The sequence below is a fragment of the Pantherophis guttatus genome, chromosome 5 (assembly GCF_059756535.1).
Source record: "Pantherophis guttatus breed Tessera chromosome 5, ASM5975653v1, whole genome shotgun sequence".
In the NCBI taxonomy this organism is placed as follows: domain Eukaryota; kingdom Metazoa; phylum Chordata; class Lepidosauria; order Squamata; family Colubridae; genus Pantherophis; species Pantherophis guttatus.
The window spans coordinates 32,936,399-32,953,629 of record NC_142067.1 but is presented as its reverse complement, the minus strand read 5'-3'; the positions used below and the strand labels follow the sequence as shown (position 1 = coordinate 32,953,629).

The 17,231-nt window shown below is 35.0% G+C and overlaps 2 protein-coding genes across 6 annotated transcripts in view; one reads left to right on the top strand and one right to left on the bottom strand.

The window, feature by feature from the left end:
* The window catches only part of CMSS1 (cms1 ribosomal small subunit homolog), a 155,688-nt gene that overhangs the window by 57,982 nt on the left and 80,475 nt on the right, over positions 1 to 17,231 (top strand). The gene's annotated exons all lie outside the window — the stretch shown is intronic.
* FILIP1L (filamin A interacting protein 1 like) overlaps positions 1 to 17,231 on the bottom strand; it is a 133,776-nt gene that overhangs the window by 55,525 nt on the left and 61,020 nt on the right. For both annotated transcript variants that reach the window (XM_034412354.3, XM_087894844.1), the window contains exons 2-4: positions 11,713 to 11,983; positions 6,486 to 6,659; positions 272 to 450 (exon numbers count right to left, since the gene is read on the bottom strand). In XM_034412354.3, coding sequence (XP_034268245.2) covers positions 272 to 450; positions 6,486 to 6,659; positions 11,713 to 11,901 — 542 coding nt within the window. In that variant the 5' untranslated portion in view covers positions 11,902 to 11,983. The remainder of the gene's footprint in view (positions 1 to 271; positions 451 to 6,485; positions 6,660 to 11,712; positions 11,984 to 17,231) is intronic.

Here is a 17,231-nt window from a genome sequence, read left to right as displayed (position 1 = left end):
TCTCATGGTTTCTACATCAAACTAGTTCTAACTTCATATACCTTATTATTCTTGACGAATGTATCTTTTCTTTTACGTACTCCGAGAGCGTATGCACCAAGACAATTTTTTTGTGCGTCCAAAACAAGGCCAAGAAAGAATTCTATTCTATTCTATATTATATAAGGTTAAATTGACTTCTTATTAGATCACTGATATACTCACATTCTTCATACAAATAAATACAAAAATATACAATGACTTTTATTACTTGTCTGTAAAAATGCCTTACCTTTCTTGTTCTTGTTCTAATAAATTGGTAAACTCGTCACTTTTTTCCATGTATTCTGAATGTTTCCTCTTCTCGTCCTCAAGGTCGTACAAAGTTTGCCTGTGAGATTTTTCTACCATGAGGAGCTGGCCAAGCATCCGTCTATGTGTTTCTTTATGTTTTTCAACCAATTTGTCAAGCTAAAAAAGTAACAAGGTCCTCAGTTTTGAAGATGTCTATCATTTTTCTTAATTTTGGCTAAGAATATATTATTACATTTATTATTTATTCAAAAATGTATAAGTAACTTATCCATATTTCATATTAACAACTATAGCAAAAAGATTGAAAATTTAAAAATTGTCTTGCTTAGCAATGGAAATATTGCACTCAATTGTGATCATAAGACTATATGTTGTAGTCTTCAGAGTCTTTAGAATCTAAACACCATAACTGAATCTTTAACATTCTATCATTAAAGATTTTGAACTACATCATCATGGATGTGATGTTTGTTTTATCTGATTTTATTTCTCAGTTGTCTTAATCCTGGTTGTGCATAGTAAAACTATACTTTAGGTCACGGGTGTCAAACTCAAGGCCCATAAGCCGGATCCAGCCTGCGATGTGGTCAGATCCAGCCCGCGGGGCCATCCTGGAAAATGTAAGGGTCTGGCCTGCGTTACTTCAGCCCGGTCTACTCAATGCGAAGAGGAAACATCGGGCCATCGTGGCTTTGGCCTGGTCTACCCACATCGCTTCAGCCCAGTCTACCCAATGCAAAGAGGAAACAGGCCTGGTCTACCCAATGCAAAGAGGAAACATGCCAGCAGTCTGGGGAGTGGCATCAAGATGGCCATGCCCACCCAGTTGGCTGCACACGCCCGGCCCCCTGAGGTCAATCACAGTCCTGATGTGGCCCTCAATGAAATTAAGTTTGACACCCCTGCTTTAGGTAAATGATTAGAATGGAACACAAGCTAAATTATAAAAAAAACAAACGAACAAATCTTTCCAGAATGCCTAATCAGATTAGGGATTATAGGACTGAAGGCCAAAGCATGCATTTCCTATTTCCTTTCTAGGCTATATTTCTTTGCTATCTTACTGATACACTGGCTTTGGTGAGGAATGTTAAGAATTTATCATTTATCATTTAGTCTGCATATTTAAAAGTATGTTCTGGATAATCATGTTGATTTATTCAGTATTGTTTGTTTGTTTGGAAACTCTCCTTTTTAACCAATGAAGTGCTCTCTGTTTGGCACATTAACTGTTCCAGTCGGAAAAAGGGCTTATTCCATATAGTAATTAGTTTCAGCTTCCTTATTAGGTGATGAAAGTTCTTTGTAACTGCTGTTGTTACACTGATGAGTTGAATTATTGTTTATTAAAAGGAAACATAATATAAAACAGATTTCCCTCATTTCTCATTGTTTTGGCAGAGTTACAAGTCCTTTGACCAAGATAGTCTAGACTTCATGATTTTATCAGAGGGCCTGTCTCTGCTGGACTGGATTTTCTGATCGGCAATCTAGATATTGCATTTTTCTACATATAAAACTTGGGATAAATTTGTCTGGAATTAGTCATAAATAAAAGAGGCCAAATGAAATTCTTTGTATGTGCCCATGCATACATAAGCGCGCGCACACACACACACACACACACACACAAATCAATGCTTTAAACAAGCATTTACTCATCTGCAGTATGGGGCAAGTGGGTTTTTTTTTCCAGCGTTAGCCAAATGGTACTTTTAAATTTTATTTCAAAAAAGAACATGGGGACTGACTCCCCTCAACTAATCGATCAAATTTCAGTAAAAATATTCCATTAAGAAAGCATTCGCCCTTTCAATGACATTTCATTTTAAATTCTGTCTTTTATTATCATGCTCTTAAGAGTCTAAGATGTCATTTTTCTCTGGAATCATTATAGTTAAACTATAGTTTATATATATCATGTTCCAAATATATATAAAAATGTCTATGCATGGAGGTGCAATTTTTCCCATCTGAAGAATCCCTAACAGAGGAATTTGGCCAGTTCATCAATCTATATTTCCAGAGGAAGATATTTCATTTCATACACACACACACACACACACACACACAGAGAGAGAGAGAGAGAGAGAGAGAGAGAGAGAGAGAGAGAGAGAGAGAGACCAACACACTTCCTATATTTCCATCAGCTCTTTTCTTTATATGATATGTCTGTAGTGCTGTTGTTCGTTTTGTATATATTTTGGACACATTTCCTTGTATTCCTTAGAATATACTGTATTATAGCATATGTGGTGAACATGAGACTGTATTTGAAAAAAAATCTGGGGGCTAATATTTAGTGCAAATGCACTCTTACCTTATGTCAAGAAAGACTTACTATGATCATAAAACACCTGTGCTCTAGGATCTTCATTGGATACAAATAGGATTGTAAATGCAATTCAAAATGCTGTTTTTAACGTATGAAATCCTGTATAAGTGTCTGAAGGACTATATTACATCTTCTAAAGATTTTGAAGGTTTCACCCTGAGGCAAAATTTTGGGTGGTCCAAGAGCCAGTGTTTATTAGTTCAGATCTATCACTCTAGAATAACTTCCCCTTGGTGATTTCATGGTACTTTCTATCATCTATTTAGAAATACAGTTAAGAGTGAGCTATTTTGTTTGTTTTTGTAAGCATTTTGATTCCTTTGCTAATTGTATATATTTTATTTACAACATTGATTTCTTTTACTTGTACATTGTGAACTACCAGAAATTTTCTTGGGGTATGGTGGTCTACGAATACAATACATATACTGACTTAACTTTTTAATTTGATAATCTTTGAATAAAGCTACAAACAAAGTACACTTTTGAAATTCGTCAATTACAATTTTCCCTTATATTTGATGTGGAATAAATCCATAATATTTAGTTTCAATAAGTCTCCATTTTATTGGCTGAAAATAGCATTGGACAGTCTTGGAACCCTTCTCATCTTTGCAGTGGCATATATTTTTGAAATAGAAAATCTACCCATACTTGACTTATTGTTATACGAAGTTCAGTTTCTTTTATTATAGCATCTTTTATACAGTGGTAAACATTTAGACTAAACAAATTTGCTGTTCATTGTTTTTTAATATAAATAAATATAAATTTGTGGACTCTATGCGTTGTAACCAAGAAAAGTGTTTTACATACTAGGTGTATGTGGAATGACCCGGTCTTTATAAAATGGTTTTGAATATCTTCAAGGCTGTTGGGTAACTGGCACCAACTGAACTTTCTAATTATTTAAAAAATAATCTGTTTGCCCCGGCTAGTATTTCATTATAGGAGAAGAGAATGGTACACATGTTTGTCACTGGAAATTCATAGCTGTCCCAGGCAGAGAACTGGAACTAAAATAGAATTACTCTAATTTAGTAATTCTCAACTGCCAGAGCTCCCATGCTGTTGGCATCATTTAAGGTAATGTCAGCTATTAAAATATCAATGATAATAAGATCCAGACATACAATAAATTATCAGATCATTGTGAGGAATTTACTTAGCAGCTTGCTTCTTTTCTGCACTCCAGGTGTAATTCTTTCTGTTGCTCCTTGTTTTTGATAAACATCTAACATGATTAACAAAATAAATAATACATTGTTTTTATAATTTTGGAATAGATTCTTGAAATGTTCTGGCTGGTATTTTTTAGACTCTTCTACTTCCTGAACTTTAATAAATATAATAGAACAATATCATTTTGATTTTTTTCTTCGCAGTTAATATTGCCAAGTCTAGTAGTGTTAGAAACTCTTTTGCTGCCATAGAGCATTAGGAGGAAAACTTATCCAAGATAAAAGTCCAAGTTATGTTTGGAATTTGTAATGAGAGGAATATGTCTATTCCATAGATTATTTCTAAGAATTTTAGACTTTTTATGACTTAATATTCACTATAATTTGAAAATTCATTAATTATACAATTGTATTTACATTATAAATACAGCATTATGGCATGATTTTTTGGCTAACGTTGGTTTAGATCTGAGTGTGAAATCTTTTTGAATATTTACTAATGTTTCTTCTCAAACTTGGAAAATGTTCAGTGACAACATTTTGTTCATAATATTGTTTATGTTGAGCTATAATGAACCACATACCTAGTTATACCCGTGTTTCCCTGAAAATAAGATCAGGTCTTATATTTTTTCTGCCACCAAAAAAGGCACCAGGTCTTATTTTTGGGGTGGAATGTCATCTACTGACTCACTTCACTTAGGTGCATTGCTCCTGGCCTCCTTTTGTCTGTCAGAGGCCTTCAGGAACTTCTTCGGCCAGCAAAGCTTTCCTTAAGGTCTCTGCAGCTGATAACAGAGTTCTGGATCGATCGGAGCTCTGTTATCAGCTACAGAGGCCTTCAGGAAAGCCTTACTGGCTGCAGAAGAAATGGGCTGAGGTGTGCAAGGCCTGCAACTGTCCGAAGGTAAGTAGTAGGGCAGCTCCACCCCCTACTGAAGCAGTAGGTGTGAGCTTAAATGGACTCCAGAGGATGGTAGAGGACAGGAAGGCCTGGAGGAATGATGTCCATGGGGTCGTGATGGGTCGGACACGACTTCGCAACTAACAACAACAACAACAAACCTAGAGTGGGCGGCGTCTTAATTAGGGCTTATTTTGGGGGTAGGGCTTATATTGGGCGCACATGTAAAAATCAAGCTAGGACTTTCTTTCTGAGTAGGTTGTATTTTCGGGAAAACACGGTATATCTATGAAGCTGGAACTAGATAATATAGGTATTATTTTATTATTGTACAGCTATTTAATTGTCCATGCTGATTCTTCAAATTTCTATCTTATTCATAATATTAAATTTTTAAATAAAATATTGAAATTTTGAATAGCTAGTTAAACAGAAGTGAAGGCTTTTATTGTTACTGCCACTGTAAGCATATAATGCCCTATTGCCTGTGGAAATAAAAATACCATTCTCTACCAAGCATAGGAGACATCCCACATTTTCCCTTTCAAGCAAACAAAGCAGTTATGAAATTACCCAGGATAGAAAATCAAACCTAGAAGCCTGAGGCCTTATCTTTCTGGGAATATCATAAATGGATAATCTGAAATCTGCAGGAATTTATTTGCAATCCTATATCGCTTTCCCTTCACATTGGCTGTCAATCCTCCCAACCCTGCAGCATCTTCGCATTCTCTTTTCATCCGAAACAACTCTTACATAGTAATCTTGATATTTTCTTCCTTTATTTATCCCACATCCATTTTTCTTCCTTTATCTTTTCTATGATGCCTTGCCCTTTTTAGTACAGTCTATTACATGTCATTCGAAATCTCTTTTAGTTTTTGAGTTTTTGTGGCATGTACTGTTGCATACACCCATATATATATATATACACACAAATAGACAAACAAATGCACATGCATAGATATTAAAAAATGGCTTGTTAAAAGTTCTGTAACTCTGATGTATAGAAATAAAGAACTAGAAGTAACTATCCAAAACTTTTTTTTAAAGTGATTGTGTGTTTGCTGAACACATTACATTCCAGGGCTCCTAAGCCTGCTTGTTTACACATAATTTGTCCTAGGATAAGCCCTTGATTTTGCTAGGGCAAGATCTGCTGACACTGAATATCTGACAAGGTCAAAGGTTACCATTCCAAAATAATTAACTTGTATAAACAGAGACAGAGTTTGATTGTGATGCTGCTGCAATGAAGTCTACATGCCAGTTGGCTGAATCAGTTTACCAAATTTTCCAGCTCCTAAGGCCTAGAAATGCATCCGGTCCAAGCATAACACTATACATGAATTGTTTATAAAGTGTGTCACATATCAAGGGAAGGGGAAAGGGCAGTCAAATTGCAACAGAGGCAAGTGTCTTAGCAATGTGGAATAGTTATAGAGGATCCCTTAGTTTGTTGGTTTTGTTTAAGGTGCTGGCTTAATTCAAAAGTAGGGGTTGAATTCATTAATTGGCTAGACTTTCTATCTTTTGACAGCTGCATTTAAATTTATTATCTTTGAAATTCACAATTAAAGTAGATGTCAGTTCATAGTAGAGATTTAAAGCCTGGGATCCTTAAGTTCTGAACTCACTGTTTATGCTGTTCAGAAAAACAATATTTTGCTTTGTTGACACTTGCCCTTCTTTAGTTAAATCAATTATTCAGTGAATTCTAGGATTAATCCCTGTATGCTTGCATCCTGGTTTAAACATGCATCATACATACCTCTCCCATGGGTTTTTCATAGATATCCTCTTGCCATAATGTAGTTTTGGTTTGTATAGCATCTCGTTGAAGTGCCTCAAGGACTTTTTTTGGAGTAACAAAGCCATATTGTCCTTCTAGTAAAGCCAAGTTAATTTTTTCAGCCTTTAAAACTCCTATCACTTCATCTTGAGCCTGCAGAAATACAAATCACTCCAATAAGGTTAACTCTGCATATGAGCTATTTGAAACAATTCTGTATTGTTTCTTGCATTTGCTGCATAATTTTAAGAGTACCTCATTATACAACTGATCATTTTTCCTGAAGTCTATTCAACATTGTTTAAATTTCATTTGGTACTTGTATGTTTGGAAAAGCGATTAAAACAACAGCAGTTATATAAAGCAATGGTTTGTTCCTTCCCTCCATCTCCCTTAATACATTCTTTACTCTTTTACTTCTACTCTTGCCACTAACCTTGGTTTCACCTATTCCAAAGCTTAATAGTTCTAAAGAAATAATGGAAAAAAGACAGTTGTAATTAAGTGTGCAAATGAATAGTAATTTCAGTATCTTTTTTGTCGTTTCTCATATTTTATGTGGGATTCTGGTGGCTCACTGCTTAAAGTGCAGTATTGCAGGCAAACTCTGCCCATCCCCTGGAGTTTGATTCTGATGGGCGCAAGGTTGACTCAGCCTTCCATCCTTCCGAGGTTGGTAAAATGAGGTCATAGATTGTTGGGGGAAATAAATTAAAATTAATACTTACAATGTAAACCGCCCAGAGAGTGTTATAAAGTACAATAGGGTGGTATACAAACCTAAATGCTATTGCTATTGCTATTCTTAACCAAGCTCATCCTTCTTAATGAGCCATATGTTTTGCAAAGTAAAAAAGTACTTTGAAGCTTTGGCAGTATTTCATGTCATTCCCCTTTCAACAACTTTACAATTGGAATAAAGTTGGAATAGTTCCAACCAGAATAAAGCAGTTGTTGTTTTAAACTAAGCCAGAAAGTCCTATTACTATTGTTATGTACATGTATTAGCACAACTAAGGCAATATACTGTGCAGAGAATGTGTCCTTCTGTAGCATACATTCTAATACCACATAATAATGGCAGTTCTTTAAAACAAGATTGGCCTGAAAATTGACAGAATGACTCATGTATGTTTATGATTATCTGTATGTTATCTGTGCCAATGTTTTTTCCAAATATAATTAAAGATTTTTAGGACCTTGGATTTGTGGAATTATGAATTGGAACCTTCAAGCCACAGACAAACCCTAATAATACCTTTAATAAAACTATCCTAAGAAATTACCTTTAAAAATCAAGTACATCATATTTAGTTAAAATTCCACCTCATTCATATTTGATGGAAATTTTGTAAAGCTCAACAATTTTGAAAAATGATTTATAGTAGAATGGATTGAAGGAGAATTTTTGCCTGGGAATTTAGACTGGGCTACTCCAAAGTGAAAGCAATAACTTAGTCACAAATAGAAGATTTTTTAGCAGTCTTTGTTGAGCAGTCAGAAAAGTCAGCTGGTGTTTATAGCTAAAGTAACTAAGTGATGATAAGATAATGAAAATTTTATATGGAAATAACACAAACCAGACACTAGGAGTGTGTTACAGGGTGAAGAATTGTAGTAGCTAGGTCTGGGAACCAAGATCTTTCAGATAACGGTGAAATGAAAATATCAAATTTGGCACAAGAATGAGATAACTTTGTTTAAAACAAAGCCCCGTTGTTCAAGAAGTGATTCCATTTAAGCTATATTTTATAGATGGTGAATTGGATCTAATCACTATCTGTAATATGCAAATTACTAGTTGGAATGTATCACTGAATTCATGCTGATTCAGTGTAAGCTTAATGTGTCCAATCAAATGAAAATGTTTATTTGCATGTCTATAGAGAAATTCTATAGCCCCGCCCCTCTTTAGATAATTCCTTTCTGCCTCTGATTTACTTTAATTACTATTAAATCAATATATGCTTCAACATAAGTGTGTCTTGGTCTCTAATTCAAACAAACCCGCAGAGGGCAATATTTCCTACCACAGAAGCAAATTACAAATGTTGAATTTCCTTTCAAACCTGTTATTTTTAAATTGAATAAACCTTTTAGTCCCAGAAAGCATATTAGACTAGTTTTATTCTTGGTAATTGCTACAAAGATAATTATGCTTCCAACTGGAAAGTGCATACAGCAACAATATGAAACCATTTTGGATTATCATTCTTTATATGGTCTTATGTTACCTCCAAAATTTGGTTTTCTTTTAACATAAAGTCCTAATATTCTAACCTTCAGTGATCTGTTAAATGAGGATAGATTTTCAACCACTTGGATAGAAATTATTCCTAGTCTCATTCTATGGTTTATACTGTGCCGATTATTTGTATCAATATTTAGATATTTCTTCAGTTTTTAATATGATACTGTATTTAAAATACCTGCGTTTAATACAGAATGTCTCAGGGTTCAGTCCAGTGGTGAAATCTAAAATTTGTTACTACCGGTTCTGTGGGCATGACTTGGAGGGGGGGTAATGTGACTGGGTGGGCATGGCCAATTTTTTTTTTTACTTTTAAAAACATTTTTTCTACAACCTCTTTGGCGAAGAGGTTGTAAAAAAATGCTTTCAAAAGGCTCTGACGATCCCAGCTGAGTTGCCTGATCGTCAGAGGGTTTTTTAAAAACCCTCTGCCAATCAGGCAACTCAGCTGGGATCGTCAGAGCTTGGATCATCAAAGGCATTTTCTTTTAAATGTCTCTGACGATCCAAGCTGAGTTGCCTGATCGGCAGAGGGTTTTTTAAAAAGCCTCTCCCGAACAGGCAACTCAGCTTGGATCATCAGAGGTATTTAAAAGAAAAAAAGCCTCTGATGATCGCGTGGCTCAGCTGGGCATGGGGAGGGGCAGGGATTTTTGCTACCGGTTCTCCGGTAGCACCTCCATTGCTACTGGATCGGGCGATCCGGTCCAAACTGGGAGCATTTCACCCCTGGTTCAGTCCTAAGGGTTCGAATTAAAAAGAATGAAACACTTTCTCCTTGATACCCTGGAGAGATATGCAGAAAATATCAAGCAGTTGACAACGAGCCTAACTTTCTTATGGCAAGGCAATTTCTTATATTTCTATTAAATTGAGAATACAATCTGGAAAATCCAAGAAAATGTATTGGCATATTTTACATGTTTCAAGTCTAATGATCTCATTGTATTTTTCTGGATGTCAAGAAGAAATGTAAACATATCTGAAAACTTTAAAACTGAATATGGGAATTTTCACCTATTGTATTAATAAAATAAAAAAAATGTTTCTAAATGAACTTGGTTTATCCTATTCTGATGTGACTCTGCTTAGTATTGGTAGAGCTGGAAAAAAGTAAACAGATTTCAGTATTTTCATCTATGAAAAAAGAAAAAAATTAGAATGGAAAAATAGATTTTAAAAATGAATCGCACAAACAGCTGGAATATGAACATTATTTATAAAATGTCATGACACTGCACTGGTATTTTTAAGTGTACTGTAAGGAAGCAGTATATTTAGGAATTTTTCAGATATTGGTTCTGAGGTTTCATAATTAGACTTTTATAAATGTCTACATTTATACAAATATTTGTGTTTCCTTTGTTTTATCAAACTGAACACATTAAGATGCACTGTTTTAATCAAGGGTTTATCATCTCATCTTTCCAGAGAGATTTTCAGTAATACAATTTGAATGAATAAGTGTTATGTGGTATGGCAAAGTGTCATTAAAGCACATTCCCATATCTTAAGGCAAACTTATCTAATTCTAGTTTCAGATTCAGAGAAATATAAGCTTTTCAAATTATGTTGATATTGTAAATATTCATATCTTGTCATAATCAATGTAATTAAAAACATTTCACTTAAATTCACTGTGCTTTTATTCTTAAAGCAGTGTATTTTTCATATTCAGCATTTGTGTGATATATTTTTAAAACTTTTGTAATGTAATATTGGCTGACTTTATGATATATTTGTATAATATTTTGATATACAAAAAGTACTTGATATGTAATATTCATCTGTATATAGGAAAGTTGAATTTGATCATTATATTTCATGGTTTCTAATCACAGATAAACCTTACGGGTTTTTACCCTTAGATTCCCAGGTTATTTTTTTCTTCTAGTTTGGTGTCATTATAGCGAAGAGATCAAGGAAGACATTTATAAATTAAAGATATATTAAAGTACTGATGTTCTTAACTATGAAAAAAATTAAAAATTAAAATAATTTGTAATTAAATATAATTAATTTCAAATCCTAAACTGCACTTATTTTTTAGTATAGTTTACAAAAACAAATGTTTCTTTAGGCTATTATTTGAAGCTGTCTTATTCTAAACAATATAAATGAACTGTATAGGTGAATTAAACGATATAAATGAGGGAGCGCTTGCTTAGCTGCTATTGGATGTTATGACAGAACCCCCCCCTCACAAAATGTACTCATGGTGTAATTCTGATCTACAGTCAGCAACCAACCTGTATTTATGCAGTCATGTGATCACAATTTATGCTGTTTTTGCTGAAAACTAGCATTTATGTCTGCTAGCAAAAAATGCCCCATAGCAAACTATGAGTTTACTTAAAGACTGCGGCGTTCACGTATCAATTGTAGTGGTTGCTTTACAACTGCAGAATTTGCTTAATAACCACTGCAAAAAAGATAGTAAAAACTACTTTATGAACGTCACGACTACAACTGTAAACTCCATTAGGGTTGTAAGTCGAGGACTGCCTGCATTACAGAAAAGATTCCTTAGTCTGGGGAGGGTGAATGTGAGGAACACAATTCTGCCTTAATCGCACTACATATAAATTGACCTGAAGAACTGCTCTGCTAAACTTTCAAAATTTTGTTACAGTACTCTATTAACAATAAAGTTTATGCCATAATTCCAAATAGTTCTTGTTTGCTGATTTTGTTAGTTTGAAAAGCCTTGACTTGGTAGCCTGCCAAATTTCAATTTAGATTTGAAATGTTAAGATGGAGTTGCTTCCCTCTGTTTTCTGCATCTCTGGATTATTATTTTTTTTTTTAATTATCTGTTTCATTTCTGTAAAGGTCTTCCTTCCTCCTCCATATTCCTAGAGTCTGTTAGACATTCCCACGCAATCAAACAGTATAGGGACAACAGACAAAAAGAAAAAAGAAGAATTTGTAATGAAATTAGAATTATATACTGGCCTGTAACTCCCCCTCTAGCACACTCAGAAGAAATAAAAGATCATCTCGAGAAAGGTCTTCACCCTTTTTGGAATTGTTTTTTTGTTCCTGGTTTATTTCAGGTCTTGTTAGGATAGTGTCTTTCTCTGCTACATAATTTCTTTTTGTTTGTCTCCTTTTCATCTTCTTCTTTTCCTCTGAATCTTCCATATAGACGTTTGGCTTCTGTTGACAGTGTTTTAATTTGGTACTACTTTCTGTATTGTTATTTCCAGATTACATTTTCAAATATCTGAGGGAGGAAGATGGAAAAGAAAATTTAAACACAGAGAAATATATATAGTCTTTCTAAGGAATCAGCTCTGCATATGGATTTATAGATCCATATATATTATCTGAATAAAGTAGTTAAGAAAGCTCACATTTATGTCACAGAATCTTCAGCAATGACAATGTTACCTATTACAAATTTTTGTCCAGAACCTTACTCCATCTTTGATAGAGATGTCTAAAGACTGCTAATAGCTTTCCATAATTTTAGACAAATTTTTCCCAGCCCTTAAAGTGAGAATCATCTGTACACACAATATGAAGCCCATCTCTAAAATATAATTTTACCCTATCTAATATTACTGCCCCACTTTTTGGAATATAACACTATTAAGATTATCACTGGACTCCATAATAAATCCATACAATGCTGTTTCTATCAGATTTTCATAAAAAATAAGACCTACTATATTCAGGAAGCATTGTTCATTGTATTACATGTATATTTTGGGCGTAGAGACCATCTTGTGAGTTTATCATAGCCATCTGTTCATAATGCCACTACTTTATATCTAAATTCTTATATTTATAAGTGCCCTCAATTTTGTTCTCTGACTGAACAAGTCCACAAAGGAGTTAATGCCAGTTGCTTGATTAGTTGGTAGGTTATTAAAGAACAATACCATAGGATATGAAAGAAAGCCTCAAATATGACCAAAAAAATAGTTAAAAGAAAGCCATGTAGAATGTGATCAAACACTGACTGAAATAAAAAAATATATACTTGAATCTATGCTAGGTAATTATGCTGTGTGGATATTTTGAGAATTGTTTAATTCTAAGAAGCAATACTGATCTGATTTGATTTTGATTTCAAAAAGCTACAGCCCTCTAAGAAGGGATACAAGAATATCCCATTTGGGGTAGAATTATGCCTATGCAGTGAAGTGGATATAAAAATTATGTTGCCAGTTTTATATTTATGTTCAGAGATGATAAACCCAAACCTAAATAAATATCCTGGTCATTTTGACCAGCTCTGTTTATAATTTTTCCTTTCAGACAAACCTGATTCTATTAATTCTAGTGTAGCAAAATTGAGTTATGTCATATGTAAAATGCAGAGCTGACCTTTAGGCTTATGCTAATAGGCAGTATGCTAACAGGCAATACTAGCTCCAAATAACAGACTTCATCTTCATAGCTAAAATATCTGTAGGAATTATGACTGACTATGAAATTTAAAAAGTCTGCTTCTTTGGAGAAAGACCATGACAATCTATATAAAGCATTATAAGAGGCATCACACTGCTAACAAAGGAACATATTGTCAAAGCTATGGTATTCCCATCTGTGACATATATGTTGGAGCATCTGAAAGGCTAAATGAAGAAAAATGGATGCCTTTTAGTAGTGGAGAAAATTGTGGAGAATGCCTCAGTAGTAAGAACATGTCATTTAGTACTAGATAAAATCAAATCAGAAGTATCACTTGAAGTACTAATAATGAGGATAATGCTTAAATAGTTGGGGCATCTAATACAATAGCAGCTTTTGGAATAGATTTTGATTATTTGGGAATGAAAAAGTAAGGGCTTTTAAGTAAAGTAAAAATTTTAATTAAAATTAAAAAAGATGCCTGCAGAAATTAAGATGGCTACATACTGTAACTAAAATTTCAAGCAAGCTGAGCATACCAGTCTCAAGCCTACTAACAACTCTGATGAACTGTTTGACAGTAGGTTACAACAGAAACAACATCCCATTTTAGTGTTCATTCTTATTCTCCATTAAAATTAAGATTTATCTCGAAGCTTAACTACATCCCAGTTCTTCCATTCAGTGTATGATTTGCGGAAACCTGGACCAAGTCCCTGCAGTTTTCTTGGTAAGATTTTTCAGAAGTGGATTGCCATTGCCTCTTTCCTAGGGCTGAGAGAAAATGACTGGCCCAATGTCAACCAGTTGGCCTTATACTTCAAGTGGGACTAGAACTCAATCTCTTGATTTCTAGTCTGATGCCTTAATTATTATACAGAGCCTATAAAATAAGTTTCTTAGTTAGAATATAGTAGTTACTGAGATTTTCTCAAAACAGTTAAGAAAGCTTTTAAGATTACACCTGCTCAAGACATAATTTTTCTGAGAGTTGAACCTCTATATAGAACGGCAGAAATAACTTGTCAAATATACAGATGTTTTTTGAATTGCTTAATCTGGATCCTTCTTGTCCTTAACTGAGAGTTATGCAGTACAGTACAAGTATTTTATGGCTGGTGTAATGAGTAAAAACCTCATTACAGGCTTTGTCTATAAATACAAAGTAATCAAATTCATCAAGTGATAATTGTCATGTTTTATACTGTAATGGAGATCAGTATCATTTTTATTATTCTCTGATGATAGGTTGCCTGAAATGTTCTATATGAAGCAGAATAGGATGATACGATCACATAACCTACAACATTTAAATATAATTAGGAATAAATTATTTTATCCACTCTGTATATTACCTATAGGTTAAGATCTTCTCTTGAAGCTATTTTTGGTTTCCTTGTTATTCCAAGTGAAGCAAATTGCTATCAAAAACAAATGCTAAGATTGGTATTTTAGTTGAGGAATGCTTTTCCTCTGAGAAGCCTACTTAGAATTTACTTTGCTATTGTCTTAATGGCATGTAAAACCCTTCATTATTTCTTACTATAAACCCTCCAGGTATTACACTTCTTCATCTTTATCCTTCAAGGATTCCTTCCCCATTTTCACTATATGAGACACACTGAACTTGCAAATGTAATTTTCCGTGGTTTGGGAAGCAATGGAAATCAAGCAGAGATCAAGTTTATCTCAATGAAAAGAGATATGAAATTGCTGAATTCAAGGGAAGGAAAATGTGGAAGAGGACAGCACTGGTGTTTAAGTTAAAAGCCAAGCTCATTTTTAAAAACAAGCCTCTGCATTGCATCCGAAGTATTTATTACTACCGTGTTTGTCCAAAAACATGACCCACCCCAATTATAAGCCCAACTCTAATTTTTGGGGGGTGGGCCTAATATTACTCCTACCCTGAAAATAAGCCCAAGGGATGGGCGTAGCCAGCACAAGTGGCAGCGCGGGCGTGGGGGGGGGCACCTGTCTGGCTGCAGCTGCAGCCCGCTGACCCCTTGGGGCAGCGCAAATACCTCTTTTGCCCTTCTCTTTCTGGACCCAGTCCTTCTGCTTATTGGGCCGCTTCCCTGAAGCCAGCAGCTCCACGGCCAGCTGCTTTGCTTTTTCCCTCTTTTAGGAAGCTCGCAGGAAGCTTTTTGACGAATAGGAGGAAAATGGGGAGGGGGATTTTCCTGCCTGCCATCCTTCCCTCAGTCTGTGCTGAGCTTGAGGAATGGATGACAGGCAGGAAAATCCTCTTTCCTATTTTTCTCCCTTTCACTAAAAAGTCTCTATTCGAATGCTGCAGGTTCGGAATGGAGGTGATGGTACAACATGGTGTGTCCAACTCACTGAGTCTGGCCTGCTGCACCTTAAAAAAAGTAAGAACACCTTGAAAATAAGGCCAGGTGCTTATTTTCAAGTCTAAAAGAAAATAAGACTCAATCTTATTTTCTGAGAAACATGGTATCTAAATCTTGAGATCTTTGTTTTCAATCATATATAAAATTGACATCTGTCCTGGTTGAACTGCAGACATTATAGAAGTGGACTCAGCTTTTTTGTTAGACTCTTTAGAAAAATAATTAGCAATAATAATGAATAGCTATAATCAAATATAATAAAGGGATACGTATTAGAAAATGTATGAGTTTATGTTTTCATATATCAATAATAATGAATTACATAATGGTAAATGCCAATACACATTTTCTTATAACATAGGATCTTGGAATTAAGAATTATGATTGATGTAAACTGAATAAAATGAGTTTCACTGGGCTTGAAACTCGCTGGAATCACATTGGACCAACGCTTTCTTTCAGCATAACTTCCTTACTGCAGTGGTGGGTTGCTCCCGATTCGGTCTGGTTCTATAGAACCGATAGTATAATCGACAGGACGTTCTGCCCACCTGCCACGATGTCATCATGGGTGATCTGCGCATGTGCAGAAGCTTCTATGCATGTGCAGAAGCTTGCACGCACGCGCATGCTCCTACTGCGAAACGGTAGTAAAGGTAAGTGGAACCCACCCATGCATTACTGGGTTGTTATTAGAATCTATATATATAAAAGCGAAAACCACTCACACCGTAATCATGAAATCTCCAGAACCGTAAAGCCTACAAACTTGAAATTTGCCACATATGTTCCTCTTGGCTTCTAGGTGCTCACTAAGAAAGGATTTTTCGAAATGACCATAAGATCATTAGTATTTCTTATATTATTATTAACACGCTCTGATGCTAATTAGTTAGAAGTTCTACTCCCCTTCCCAACCTGAAAATAACTCTGGAGAGAATGGGATAGAATAGGAGAGGCTTCTGTGTGGCAACCCTGAGGGAGAGAAGGCTATAGGATAGGGGAAGCTTCTGTGGGGCAAGCCTGAGGGAAAGAAGAGGATAGGATAGATGTTTCTGTGGGGCAAGGCTGAGGGAGACAAGGGGAGAGGAGAGGCCTATTGTAACTACTCATTAATTTTCAAGCTGAAAGTGTCGATTTATCAAGCCTGATCACATAGTTTTGTAGCGGAGCACGGGTATTCAGCTAGTAAAATGATACGTGACCCAGGATGCTATTCAAAGCAATTTGGATAAAATATTGGATAAAAGTGGATTAAAATAAATAAGTAGACCATGATTCCCGGGGATATTTTGCTAGTTAAAACGTTTATATAAGGCTATAGTTTGGAGAATGAAAACAGCCTTTTGTATGCAGTTGTAAGTCACTTAGCGGGCAGAAAAACAAGCCATTGTGTTGCTTGTTTACCTCTGTCTGTGCTTAGATTATTTAAGGGGTTTTGTTAACACTGTTTGCTTTCTTGGACATCTGCTAAACAATTAGTGGGACAAATATAACCTCAGATTCTTGAGGTTTTAATTTAGGAATCATACTAAGAAGAGAAAGTTTGCAATCATATGTTGCTGGAATTCATAATATTTAATGTAGGGAAGACATTGGGTGTTATAACAGAGAGAGCACTGTCCAGATATAATTGTAATACTGTTTTAATTCTTGAATATTGGGTGGGGAGCCTTAGCAAATACAATCAAGTGTTTATAATATGGGCAGTGAACAAACCTCTCTTTCTCTCCTTCTCCCTCCCTCCCTCCCTCCCTC